The sequence below is a fragment of the Numida meleagris genome, chromosome 4 (assembly GCF_002078875.1).
Source record: "Numida meleagris isolate 19003 breed g44 Domestic line chromosome 4, NumMel1.0, whole genome shotgun sequence".
Lineage (NCBI taxonomy): Eukaryota > Metazoa > Chordata > Aves > Galliformes > Numididae > Numida > Numida meleagris.
In genome coordinates, this window is record NC_034412.1 from 12,718,285 (window position 1) to 12,732,682 (window position 14,398).

At 42.6% G+C, this 14,398-nt stretch overlaps 2 protein-coding genes across 5 annotated transcripts in view; one reads left to right on the plus strand and one right to left on the minus strand.

Moving 5' to 3' along the window:
• Positions 1 to 8,621, plus strand: part of LOC110397598 — a 54,132-nt gene extending 45,511 nt beyond the window's left edge. Inside the window, exon 2 of the mRNA XM_021394084.1 lies at positions 5,971 to 8,621. Within this exon, the coding sequence (XP_021249759.1) occupies positions 5,971 to 6,468 (498 nt within the window). The 3' untranslated portion in view covers positions 6,469 to 8,621. The remainder of the gene's footprint in view (positions 1 to 5,970) is intronic.
• Positions 1 to 14,335, minus strand: part of TFDP2 (transcription factor Dp-2) — a 53,813-nt gene extending 39,478 nt beyond the window's left edge. The window contains exons 1-3 of one of the 4 annotated variants that reach the window (XM_021394079.1): positions 13,981 to 14,333; positions 8,732 to 8,796; positions 3,116 to 3,209 (exon numbers count right to left, since the gene is read on the minus strand). In XM_021394079.1, coding sequence (XP_021249754.1) covers positions 3,116 to 3,130 — 15 coding nt within the window. In that variant the 5' untranslated portion in view covers positions 3,131 to 3,209; positions 8,732 to 8,796; positions 13,981 to 14,333. Of the gene's footprint in view, positions 1 to 3,115; positions 3,210 to 8,731; positions 8,797 to 13,980 lie in introns of all 4 variants that reach the window. The other 3 variants (XM_021394081.1, XM_021394080.1, XM_021394078.1) reach the window with 3 other exon arrangements.

Here is a 14,398-nt window from a genome sequence, read left to right on the forward strand (position 1 = left end):
CCTGCAATCCTTCCCTTCATACAAGAAATTCATTCTCCTATCAACCTGGTAAGTTTGTTTTCTTTGCCCTAGAATTATTCCAGATTCTAGCACACAGAAGTTGCTCATGGGTAGGGAATAACAGACTGGCTACTTTCATATTCCTGCAAGCCCTGACAGACTGATACATAGACAGACTGTAGCAGTTATCACTTAAAGAAACAACTCAGGACCTAAAAAGGGCTCTCTCATCATAAACTAGAAGAATACGTGCGTGGAATATCAGTACAGAACAGCCACTATTCTGTGTTTTAAAGGAGTTCCCAGTGTAAAACAGGCACTAAGGCTTTGTTTAAGGCTCTCTTAACCACTTCAGCAGCCAAACTATTCTCATTTTCTTCCACGCTGCTAATGTGAAAGGAGAACTCTTATGGCCATCTAACCGACCTCATCTGTGACAGACAATCACCTTCTGAGAAGCAATGACAAAACAACCCGCAAGTTCATTCATATAAATACAGATTAGGTAATCAAAACTAACAGTTCTTATTCAAATAACCTTCCTGAGGCATATTATTTATTTTGCTCTAAAAATAAGTTTCCTGCTGTTTCTGTTTTCCCCATTTCCCAATACTGTTTTAGTGCCTTCTTACCTGAAGGACAGATGGGAACGGAGGTATAAAATAGGTGAGAAGACGTGACATAAGAATAAAATAATTCATCTGGGTACACTGCTTACTGTAAGCATGTAAACATTTAATCTCCAAGAGAATCCAAAACTTTTATTCACCATTTTGTTATTCACTGATGATTTGGTTGGGATTCTTTTTGAAGAAATATTAAACTATCCATAAGCAATGTTCCACAAACAGATATTAGGAAGCATTCTGCATTTCCCTCAAGTGTGCACTGAGCCCAGCCTTGATAATTCTCCCATCAGGTACTCAAAGATTTAGAGAGGAAAATCAGTAACAAAGAATGTTATTCTCAACCTCTATATGCCTTCAGTCGTCTGAAAAGTTTTACTATGTTTGAAGCGCAAGCTCCCTTGGAGACAGAGTCGCTCAACCCTGGTCGTGCGTGTGAGATCACAAAGACATTTCAGCCTAAACTCGCTGTACTTTGTTGTCTCAGTGCATTAGGAGCACACACATCTCTAGCGTATCGTGTCCCAGATACGGGGCAGTGATTTTGGAACACAGAGGTGGCACTTTCTTGATGCGTACTTATTTGATGAGATACACACCCTTTACAAGTTTCCCCCAAGATGCCCAAATTCCAGTACTTTCAAGATCTCTTTCCTTGGTGCTTCAACAGAATGAAAAGAGATGGAGATACCTTTGCAGGTAAGCTCTGTCCAGAAATTATGTTTCACTTCAACTTCTGCACATCAGTAAAACATTTCAGACAGCGTAACAGACAAATATCAGCCTTACATTCAGAACAGATTTCAGGCTGCAGAAACCCAGAGATACAAGCTAAACCCTGCAGCTCTAAATTTCAGAAGCACTCCATGGCCTTCTAGTAGCAATACAATATTTGTGGGCTGATGCTGTTGGCCAGTGTGTGTAGTAATGAGTAACTGAGGTTAGGAAATCCTAAAAAAGTGCTACAAATAAAGACAGAAAGCATATGAGTACTCCTGTTTTTACACTTTTTTTTTTGGGTTGTTGTTGTTTGGTCGGTTTAGTTTGTCTGGCTTTTTTTTTTTCCCTTCAAATCCTTTGAACAAGTATATTTAACAAATATAAACGCTGGGTAAGCACAGTTCATTGCGGAAATTTTCATAGCACGCATACCAATAAAATGCTTACTCTATAAAGTAACTACAGACTTGAGTTCAAGTACCTAACAGCAAAAATATGATTCTCTACTCAGCACAAGGGGATGCTGCCCAGCCTGGAATGCTGTCAGAGGTTTTCAAAACTGAATCCCTGAGCAGCCCTGGACAAAGCCCCGAGAACCGCACTGTGCATGAAGGCGGCACGAGAACTAAGCAAGGCGCTGGAGTAGGTGGGCTCCTGAGCCTCCTTCCAGGGTATGAGACTGTACTGCAGAACAGCCCATGGATTTTATTGGCACTGCTATTTATCCTTAGACTACACTGAAGTAAAGGTCAAAACCACATACATCAGTAGGATTATCTATTTATACTACTGTTGAATATGGCCTATGAAATAAGTAATATACATCAATTTATCTTCTGAGTTGGTCGGCTTGAATCAAATAGTTAAGACATGTGAAAGCCCTTCCTGGAACTACAAAGCATATAAAATTATTAATAAAATGAACAGAAGAGAAATTTCCAAGACTGGAGAATTAATTTAACCAAGCTATGACCTTGACATCAATCAAAATATGCACAAAAGCTTGTGCCACTTCTGAACGATTGAACTGAAAGCCATCCCAACATTCCCTGCACTTTTATTCTGCGTACTTCCTTCTTAAGCCATGTTGGTTTCTAAGCCTGTTTAAATTTAATTAAACCACAGGATCTTTTACAAAAGGCAACAAATTGCTGAGGGCTCACAGTGATATTTGCTCACTGACCACCTCAATCAAAATTATTCTGTATACAAACTGCGTACCTCAAGAAGCACGGCAAATCAGGCCAAACATTAAGGTCAGGATGCTATCAGTTTTATAAGCGTCCTCAGAACTGGGGGCAGGGCAGTAAGAGACAGAGCTTCTGGACAACACACTACAGTCTAGCTAACGTGACAGATGAACAAACAGGAAAGTTCTGAGTCTTCTAGAAACCAGGAGTGTACAGACATCAGTAAATAAATATGTCTGCTCTTTTTACAGTATTGAGACTGGGACTCAGTAGGATTTTACTCTGGGGCTTCAACAAAATGAGAGGCTCTCTGATAAGTTTGCAACAATGTTAGTGGAAACAACAGCAGAAAGTATTGCCTTAATTACTAACCTGACCTATAACTGACTCAACTCTGCATCTTTAAGGAGCCTCCAACTAGTTTAAATGAATCAAAATACTGCAGAAGATGTTTGTAGTATGCAAAAATATTGTCCATTTAAGAAACCAAACACAAAGAGCTTCAAATTCTGAAAGTCAGAAGTGACTGGTAGCACATCGGTAGAAAACGGAATACGTGTTACAGAATTATCAACTTACATTTTTTGCCGTCATGTCAGAAGGTCTTGCTCTATATTCTGTAAAACCATAAGATATCCCTTCTCATCTTCACAGAATCTTTAAAATGAACACCCTGTAAGAAAGTAAATTAAAACATATGAGTTAAAATACATCCTCAGTTAGCTTTCTATCCGAACCCTGCATCTCCCAAGGACAGCTACATTTTGCACGTGTTTATTTTTAATAACACTAGTCACTACAATACAAAGTTCAGCATATATACTAGAAATTTACAACGCTTGAAATACTCAGAGATGTAATCTTAAATATGAGTCCTGATACATTATGGTGCTAGCAGAGCGCATCATACCATTACTAAAGTCTTGTAATTAAAGCCATGCAATCATTTACATCAATGCAGACTGTCCCCAAAAACTGAAAGTGAATTCATTCTTTTTGTTGTGTCTTTAACTCTTAGAGCTGAGAAAACTTCACATACAAAGATCTTGGTAAGGAGTAGGAAATACTACAAAATGTACATACACTGAAAACATTTAGCAAAGTTGGGAAACATTCAAAAAAACCCAAACCCATTCCAGTTCAAACTCACTTTTAAAATGTTTTCAAGCTTTTGTAATTAGAATTATATTAGAATTCCAGGGAAGATAAACATTCTGCTAAACTGAAGAATAATTAAAGTGACTTTTTTTTTTAAATCAAATTTTCCAGAAGTCTTACAAAAAAAGAAGAAAATAAATTACAAATCGATGGTGGCAGCACAAACCGTCTTAGAGACGGAATTAATTTGACAAAATGTTCAAGTACTTTGAAAGTACTTTGTAAGTAGTACTTGCTGTTAATAAATGGGACTAAAAAAGACATCTGAATTGCGCTTAGATGCACGAGGGAGAAATGCTCACACTTTCAAGAGTGGAATCAATTCAGAAAAATCTTAGAAAACACCTAAACTAGATACTGTGAGTCACAACCACTTACAGCAGAACACACCAACTGCAAAAGCAGGTACAATCCATGCTGTTTCCTTTTAAATTTAACCCCTGCAAGCTTTGAGAATGGCATCATCTCCCTTCTAAGAAAGGACCAAAAATAATTTCAGTAGTTTATGTTGCTCATGACAGACTCTACTAACATTGCATTCATGACTATGGATAATGCAGTTAAAGAACCAGACTGTAAGAGCCAAAGAACCCAAGATGGAAGGGACCCACAAGGGTCATTGAGTCCAACTCCTGACTCCCTGCAGGACCATCCAAAATTGAAACCCTGCGTCTGACAGTGGTCCAAACGCTTCTTGAGCTCCTGCAGCTCAGGCCATGCCCCCTGCCCTGGGCAGCCTGTTCCACGTACACCATCCTCTGCTGAAGAATCTTTTCGTAACTCCTCCCCGGCCATCCCCAGATGCAGCCCCTTGCCTGCTGGGGACACTGACAGGCCATGTCACTGTTGCCAAAGAGCAAGTAGAGCTCAGTGCTGTCCCTCTGCTCCCTGTGAGGAGCTGCAGCTGCCACGAGGGCTCCCCTCAGCTCCTCTGCTCTGGGCTGAACAAACCCTAGGGGCTTCAGCAGCTCCTCATACCTCTGGCCCTTCACATCCTTCACTGTCTTTCTCCCCTCCTTTGGATGCAGTAGGACAGCTACTCCTTTGCAGAAGCCGTGCTACTGAAAGCACGGAGCATTTGCAAGAAATGAATACAAACGGAAAAGACTGCTCAGCTCTGGTTGCTCCTCCTGCCAGGCCTTGGGCACCCGACTGCCATGTCACTGTGATGACGCAAGGGCGTCAAGGTGACGTGTGAGCATCTCCCAGCAGAACCCCCGGACAGTTCTGTTGGATTTCGCTGGCAGACTGGCAGAGCGAAGAGCCGCTTGTTGCAGATATGTCTGTCTGTGGAAACTTCAGCCAATTTGAGTCAAGAAGAATTAAAATTGAGCTGCCTGAAGCAGACACTTCTCTTTCTGATCCAGAGGCATTGACTGAGGCCTCCAGCTCCTATTCTCCAGCACCTCCAGGACAGGATCAAGGAACACTTTGCAATGCTGCTTGTAGCATCAACAAAGGAAGAAAAGGATTCACAAGCATTTTCTGGTGAAGAAGAAACCAAACGTATAGCTCACATTTCTTCCAAGGAGAGCAAAACCAGCATCTTCTCAGCCCTCGGCTTTCTGCAGAAACTCTGGCTATTGGCTGAAAGTGACAAATTTGAGATGGTTTGGTGAGCTTATGGTGGAAACTGTGTTGTAATTAACGAAGAAGTGTTTAAGGTAGAAGTATTTGGGCGAAAGGACCTCTGAGAGCTTTTCAAACTGAAAACATAAAAAGTTTCATTCATCAGCTTAATCTGTACAGATTCATCAAAATACACTGCGCCTGCAAAAGACACTCCTTTCCTGAATTTCTGGCAGAGGAAGAAGCACTTGTTGCTTGTAGGAAGGTACATCAGTTGCTTCACACATAAACCAACCTCTCACAATATTCTGGTGGGAGGGATTCCAGTAAAATAAGCCTTGGCAATAGAGAAGATGAGGATGACAGTATGTGTTCAGATTTTCATTTCTTTCTCTGGCTGTTGCCAGGTATTGTAGAGGTAGCACTGCTGAGTAGTAGAAATATGGATAAAATGTATTTGGGTTATATCCAGGTTTGGAGCCATGGAACAGAAAGATAAATAAATCAGGATGTGATGAGTTCATTTATTTCCATACATGCGCAACATATCCTGTTTTAGTCAGCCTAAACTGTATGATTAAACTGACTGATAGACCTTTTTAATATCCATGTTTGTCTTTAGCAATTAAAAGCCTTAGTTCTGGTATCTTACTGTCTTTTCAGTCCTAAACAGATAGCTACTAACTCTTCCCCTTTGCATTTTTTAGTTACTCTTCTACTACCACTCGTACTTAAAAAAAAGATTATCCACAACTGCTTGTGCATTGCAAGAGAAGAGTTGCCCTGATAAGAGCCCTGGCTGCCCCTGCCCTGCAAGGAGATCTGAATGGGAGACACCTGTGGAGCTGCCCAGGCCGTGCAGGGAGCAGCTGCTGGGCCAGAGGCCTGCTGGCGGCAGAAGACGGCAGAGAGACAGCGGCACCCACGGGGCCTCCGCCACTCAAGCGCCCGAAGAAAGATGCCCCCTAAGCCAGAGCTGCTCCAGCCCTGCCAGACCGTGCTGCAGCAGCAGGGAGGGAGAAGTGCCAGCCTCCAGCCCCCTCCCTGCTGCCACTGAGCGGCAGCCAGACTTCGGGTGCCACCTCTGCTCTTCCACCTTCCATAGTACCCAGATTTACAACTGGCCCAGCACAGCAGGAACCTCCCCTGCTCCCACAAGCAGCAGTGTGGCAGGGTCTTTGGGTCCTCCTAACCTCATCCCTTAAAAAGGCCATTCCGGCAGAAGCCATGCTGATGCTGCCTGCTGGGCAGCCCCATACTGCCCAAATGGCACCTGCAGCTGTAACGGGACACGTGCAGGTGGTGGGCTGGCACCACAGTGTGGGACCCGCTGCTGACAGCTGGGACAGCAGCACCTCTTATATGTTCATAAGTTGAGAGGTCTTAGGTAGATAGTTCTGGAAAGACGTTGGAGTACTAAACCTTCTCCACTGTCACATCCTTTTATTTATGTGTCTATTTATCTATGTAATGGTTCTGGAAATAAATAAACATTTGAGTAATGAACCTTTTCAGTTGCCATCTCCTTTCATTCATTCATTCATTTCATGCTCTTTGAACTCCACCAGGCTTTCTAGAGATCTCTTAGTTTATTCAGATATTGTATCACTTCAACTGTTCTTAAAGGAAAACATGCTACTCGGTTTGGTGGTGTTCTCCCTTTCCTACTGAATCAGCTGTATCTAACTCCCTTGATGCCCCAGTCTATTGCAGCTGTGATCAAGCAGCTATTCCAGCAGGTGAATACCACACTATTTGTCTACTAAGAAATACCGTAGCAAAAAGAACTTTTAGTTTTAGTTTCACAACAAAACATCCAAGAAAATAAGAAGCATTTTTAGATGGCTTCAGAAAGGAGAATATAGAGTTATCTATTAACATTCCTGGGAAAAAGGGACTCCTAGATCTGTGTAAACATCTTGAAACCTGAAAAGTTGCCACAGAAAAGCCATAAAGTGACAATGGTCCACGGCAAAGAACAAATACTGACATCCTGCACCACCTTTGAAAATTAGGACGTGTGCCATTCCTTTCTCTTTCTCCTCCTTCCACACACACCTTCCAAGTACATCATCTGGAGCTCTGGCCCAAAAATTATGATGCAGTTTGCCCTCCCTGTCTCGCTTTAAGAGGCTTTACAAGTAATTTACTCAAATAAAACATAGCTAAGAAAACATTTTCTAGGCAGTTTCAACCTGCTGACAGATAGGCAAACTAGTTTAATCTCTGACAAGTTATTTGCCATCAAGCTCAGTGATCCAGAAGGCATTGTCCATAAACTATTATAGTCATTTGCCACAGTGCTCTTCAGACAGTATGAACAGTTGGTATTCTTCCAGCTTTATGAACACATTTTGTCAAGCTCAAGAAGGCAGACTTTGTGACCCCACCATCTGCCATAACCCCTTGTCAGGTTCAGACAAAAGAACTTACACAGATGGTCTCAAAATGGAGATTCTCTACATTCTGAATTACTGTTTTACAGCTTGCACCACACAGATAGAGAAACAATACTCTGCCTTTTTGTTCTTAGGCTGGTTTCTACTGAAACGAGGATGCATAAAGCCCAAAGCACGTGACACACACATACTGCTTTACTTGAAGTTCTCCATAATCTAAATCTCAGTTTATAATCTGCTCCCGTGAGTTTACCTTTTGGTCAAGTATTGTACAGTTCTGTGAGAGACCAGAACTGTATAACCACGTAAACTCAGAGATGTGATTTCTTTTAGAACTTACATTGCCCAATCACTTATGCTGATGCCATTGAAAAGCCACTACGAGCAGTAAATTTACAAAAACGTAGATAATCACACTCTAGTTTAGTTCTCTATACAGATCCTTTATCACAAGTTAAAAAACAGATCTATTCTGAAGTGATACTGAAGCAAAATTCCAGTATAAGAAACACTGCAGAATAGAAAACAGTTATCTGAGAAAAATACTATATGTATACTCCTTTGTACATTATTTTCTATGGTTCAAAGTCATATTTTAAATTGTTCCTTTAAGGTATATATGTTGGCTAAAACCTAGTCGTAGAAAAGAATAAAGCCCCACTCCAGGACAGTTTGTTTTTGGCCCTTGACAACAAATCTGTAACAAACATCTTAGATTTCTTTAACTTCCTCCAATTTTGACCAGCACTTCACATAGCATAGCTTCACAAAGATCAGCAGCACACAAAGGCCCACCCCAGCCTCACAGGCCGCCTCCCCATAACACTAACGTAACACCACCCCTCTTCATAACACTAACTTGCAAGCTGCAGCACTACAGCACTGATCTCAGAAGACAGCAGTGACAGAAAGATTCCTCATTAATCAATACAAGCCCTGTTTCAAACTACTAATTTATGCACACCATCTACATGGATTAGACCACCTGTTGTGCATATGTTGCCTCATTGTATGTCCATTTTCAGACCAGTACAACTTCAAAATTACAAAGTACTCAGCAGAAATCCACCTGCTCCTAGGGAGTGCGTCACCTTCCTGAAGAGCACGTCAGCATTCAATTCCTTTTTGAAGCAACTGCAGTAAAAAAGAACCAATTTTAGTAAAAATATAACCTGTATGTGCTAATCAGATTATTTTATTTGTACTCCAGGGAACAAAACTCAACTCCGTTACCAAGATTCTGAAACTGAAATTAGGGATTTTGTACACCTTTAAGAAGATTCCATCGGACAACTTTTTTTCCTGAACCTCTTCAGATGACTTAGTCTCAGTTTTACCCTTTATGAGGAAAACATGGCCCACAAACTGGAAAAAAAAATGGTACGTCAATGTCCACATAGCATCTGGCTTGTCACTTAATTAAGAACTACAAAAAGCCACCTATGGGGTGTATTCAGCACGTTACATACACGGAGTGGGACATCACGCACTCATCACACAGTAACTTTCATTTTGAAAATAATAATAAAAAAGAAACTCTTAGGAAACACTGGAAAGGAACTCCAACAATGGCATACATTATAAATATCTTACAGGAACTACAACTTGTTTTTTCTCCAGCATTTACTGTGAGCAAAGTAAAAGTGTGCCTTCAAAATAACAGTCAAGGTGATTAGAGAGTCTCAACAAATCTCAGTGACTTGACTGTTAAATGGTATCAGAACTTTTAACAAAATAAAATACCTCTAGAAGCGAGTTTAAAGACATCATCTCATCTAGAGCTCTGAAGATTGGAAGGCACTTGAAGTAGAGCTACTTTCTGTCAGCAAACAACACAAACTAAAGCTTGCTGTCAGTTAGGAACGTAGCGTATTTTCAAAAGCATTTCTTCTAGATGTTCATTTCAACAATGGGTTGACATTTGGAAAAACAAAACAAACCAAAACACGTCGTTATCTATACAAATGACTGTAAAGTACCCTGATAAGACAATCTCGGTCTATTACCAATAATACATTAGCTCCTCTTTCTTCTTTAAGCTCAGATGAAGCACAGAACGGCCTGGGGAAGGGACGTGTAAGCCCAGCCAGCCGTAGCCCCTGCCGTGTGCTGGCTGCCCTGCACCCGTCCATCTCGGCACCGAGCACCCCCAGAGATGGGGCAAAAGAAAAAAAAAGCATATTTTTTACTACCGAGGCTTCACACAAGCTTCTTACTACCTACCACCAGTTTGTACACTGTATGATACATCAGAGAATGCTCTGGATATTTTCTTGCAATACGTTTTAATTTTGAACTTCTATAATTTTCAGAGTTACCAAGACAGCAACTGATACACAGAACAGCTGAAACGTCCTCTCGAGATACGCCTCCCTCTATACCCTGCAGCTGGAAGAACCTTAACATCCAATGAACTGAAGATAATTCTACATTTGCAGTTAAAGATCATCAAGTCATATAGGGATAAAGAACTTGATGACAGAGAAAGACTTAATGACTATTTCCCACATTTTGCTGTTTGCTAGAAGCTTTGTTCTAGTGTGAAGCTATTGCTAAGTCTGCTCCCGCATGGACAGAAGATTCTGACAGTACTCACTGAATGGGAAAAGGTTAAAAAACAACCAGCCAGCCAGAGTTTTTTGGTTATAATTTGGTACAGTGCCAAAACAGGGAAAAGAAGATTTTTCTAGAGATGCACAGACTCTCAAATCTTGATTACAGAACACAGAATTAATTATTTCAAGGGTGCAGCTCCACAAAACAAGCTGCACCGATGCAAGATCCTGCCCCTGCTGTCACTGCTAGAATGCATCGCAGGTCTTCCACTTTCTCTTACTTCCTACAACTTCCCACTCTGTCCCCATGCTGCACGCTCTCAAGAACTGCCATGCTGACCCGACCTCTCAGCCAGCTGAGCTCCTGATAGTGTCAGCATCACAAGAGTGGGCAGAAAGGGGGAGAAGAAAGCGCTGCGCCTGCTGCAGCCCCCTGGCAGATCAGATGGCCCAGACCCGCCCCAGGACAGAGCCAAACCTCAGCTGAACGAGCTGCTTGATCAGCCCAGCCTGCGGAACCACAGCGTGACTCAGTTTCTGAAAAAAGCATTTATGACGTACTGCAAATTTACTTATGGGTTGAAGTGTGACAAAAGGTTGGTTACGTTTTGTTTGTATGAAAACTAACCTGAGCTTTTGGAGAGTTCACTGGAGTGCGGGCATGCTTTGACAGTTTACTAGGAAGTAGTGCAATGTTTTGTCTTCGCACCTCAGCTTTCCCAGTTTCTTACAGAGCAAGGTGCAGAACGAGCATTTGCTTCTGAGAGCAGAAGGCTGCTCTGTTATACAGTCAACACATACCCTACAATTTTACCAGCTTTATATACTGTCGTTAAGTTTTAAAAAATGTTTAAATGTATTTACAGCTGTAAGCTGGATTCTAAATAAACTGAAGCTTGCAGTAATGAGTACACATTTCAGAGAACAGAAATGTATTTCACAAATTGATAATGAAGGGAAAAGTTCCTCCTTCCTTACAATATATGGAGAACCCCACACGCAAGGTTTTGGAATTCACTCAGGGACATAAGCTCACTTTAAAATGCAGTTCCTAATCATACACGTAACTGTTGGTCACGTTACCGCTCTAACTTCTAATATAGGTCAGTTAGAATTATTCTGGTAATTACAGCTACTGCTCGTGTGGGAAAGGTTCACTACCTGGGAGACCATTACGGCTCACGAGTGTCCCCATGGGGACCAACCTGCCAGCAGCAGTTTGAAGGAACAGGAGAAACCTGACTTTCCAAGCAGAGGAGCATGCCCTAACTTCTGAGAGAAACAACACTGAGTCACAAGACCAGAATTACACTCACAGGGGGACTTCAGTTTATGGAAGGTAACAAAAGCTTCATCTTAGGGTCACAGACACAGTTTCGGTGAAAGAATCACCTACCTAGGAATATGAGAAGCCTCAATGACCATCACTGCTTTCTCTTTATTGGAAGCTATCATCCCACACAGGAAATCAGATAAAGCAGCAAGAGAGTTCCTTTACTGAAGCCATTAGAGCAAGATAACGTAACTTGCAGAAGAGCTACTATAAATCCAGAAACTGAGGAAAAATCAAGTGGCTTTCATTTTAATAATGGATGCTACAAAAAGACATTAAAAATCAAAACAGGCAGCTGTTATAAAACCATCATTCTACTGCTGCATCTGCTCCCTTTTACGGTGCTTCCTAGCACACAGCAGTACATACCTAGCTTTTCCAACCTCGCAATGGGCATTTATACCATTGGTTTCCATGTCATATGCAGACTGTTCCTGCGGATTGTTCTCCACCAAACACCTGCCATGTTATTGTAAGCCTGTCTCATTGGTTCCTGTGGCTCCTTGGTTCTGCACACAGAGCTACCTCCACAAGTGCATTTCCTGTGCCAGACCAGGCAACACGCAGCTTGTTTTCCCTATTTTACGATCCACTCTTGGCTCATTAGTAGTTGTTTCCTACAAATATAACTGGAAAGGTAAATGAGAAATTCTTAATCATTACACCGCAAAGTATGCAGAAAGAATATGCAATGTAAGAAAGCGCAGCTTATTTAGGCAATTCTAAGAACATTTCTTGAGGTGGCACGTCAAAGGAAACGGAATTCCAAGAATGAGAAGAGCCGTAACTAAAGAATGCATTCTGATCCTCACTAGGATGAGGAAGTTTAAATGTTAATGCCTATCCTACCTGGCACAGGTTACAGCTTCTCTCCCCTAACCCTGCCAGGTCATTTTAGAGACGAGCACTAAAATCATAGAATCATAGAATTAGCTAGGTTGGAAAAGACCTACAAGATCACCTAGTCCAACCATCCACCCATCACCAATAACCCCACTAAACCATGTCTCTCAACGCTATATCTAAATGTTTCTTGAACACCTCCAGGGACGGTGACTCAACCACCTCCCTGGGCAGCCCATTCCAGCACCTGACCACTCTTTCAGAAAAGTAGTGTTTCCTAGTGTTTCCGCTAGGCTTTCCTCTAGGCACAGTGAGGAGGTCTGCTAACTTAAAATGAGCAATGTTACACATTCCTGAAGGGGAGGGAAAGCTGGAACCTCAGATCCTACCTTTTGCTAAACCCACTGGAAGGTGCTAAAATACAAAGCCTTATCTTCACTTTGTGGTTGCTCACAACTGCCCAGCAAGCAACTCCAGATGCATAGGAGGCTCCTACAATACAGTCCAACACACACAAGAACAGGAAACAAACAAGGAGTCCTCCTGCAGCAGCAACACCCCTTGCAAACCAGCGCTATTTTGCCAGCTGTGCTGTTCAGCCTGCCCCTTTACATGGGACAGCTGCACTCTAGCTGCTGCATTGAAGACTGTGCCTTACCACTTTGTAAAGTGAGCTAACCCTCCAGAACGCTCTAGAGCAATAGAGGGCATTCCCATCAGTGCCATATAATTTCTATAACGCTAATTCTATCAGCCTAGCACAGGTCAAACAGCTTCTTTCTGTTGTGTTAGCACAGTGATTTCTGTGCAAGCAGGAAGTGGTTACAAGAAGTTCCAGCAGTTTGTCAGTAAAATGTGATCAGACTTAAATGCACCCATGAGGTAAACCAACTAATATCTAATAATTTTCCATCTTTTCCTTAGTACAGACCTAAACCATTTTCAGAGCTATTACTCTTAGCTCTTCCAGAGGCACCAGGCTCACTGCACAACAGTTTTCCAACAAGAATTTATGCTTTTTCTCCCACTCCTAACCACCTGTTTGGCGATGTACGTTTGTTTCTGTGACATGAACTTATGCTTCCATGTTTCTTCAGAGTGCTGTAGCTAGCACCCTACAGGCTATTTCAAACATTAGTTCCCAAAATGCACTACCTGGCTACGTAAAAAACATCTCCACGTACACAGAGCATCGGCAAAAACATCCCGAGGCGCAGTTCTGCATTTGTACTACAGCACCTGCTGGGGTCTGCCCCATGCACGTCCATCACTTTGTGGATAAAATAAGAAGTACTACAATCAGGGGAACCAGACTGAACTCAGGCAGAGTAGAGAAATGGAGAAGTTACTCATTTCTCTTTTAGTAGCATCAGTTTATACAGTCGAAAAAATAATATATTTTTAATAAGAGATCACATCTAGTTGAGATTAGCTTCAGTACCACACAGCAGCCGCGGTTCTGACCTCATTTCTGTCACCATAATTAAGCTACATCTGTGCAGCTGAAAAAAAACCCCACCAAATGTTAAAAATATTAACAAAGAGAGGTGAAAATAACCGAGCCGATTTCCAAAATGAAAAACTCACCGCGTAACCCTCGCATTTCAGTTTTTCGCACGCCGTGCCTGTTGAACTACACAGACGCGACCACCTCCTCGCTTTGTGCCCGCTCCGAGCCCGGCAGGAAGGCAGCGCGGCGCGGAGCAGCACGTGAAGGCGGCACGGCGCGGCACGGCGCTCCCGCAGCCCGGCGCCAGCCCCGGGCTCCGCGGGGACGCACCCTCCGAGATACGGTTTTCTCCCCCGTTTCAAGGAAGTTCGCTCACGAGCTATTTTCCTCCCTTTGTTTACGTTTCCAATTCCGAACGGCGGCATTCGCCTCGGAATTCGCCTCCGTCGCGAAGCCCGTGCGGCCTACGGCGGGCAGGCCCGGGGCCGGCGGGGCGCGGCGCGCGGCGCTCCCAACTTTTGTTGTCGCGGCCGCGGCGCTCTCCCCGTGGCACGG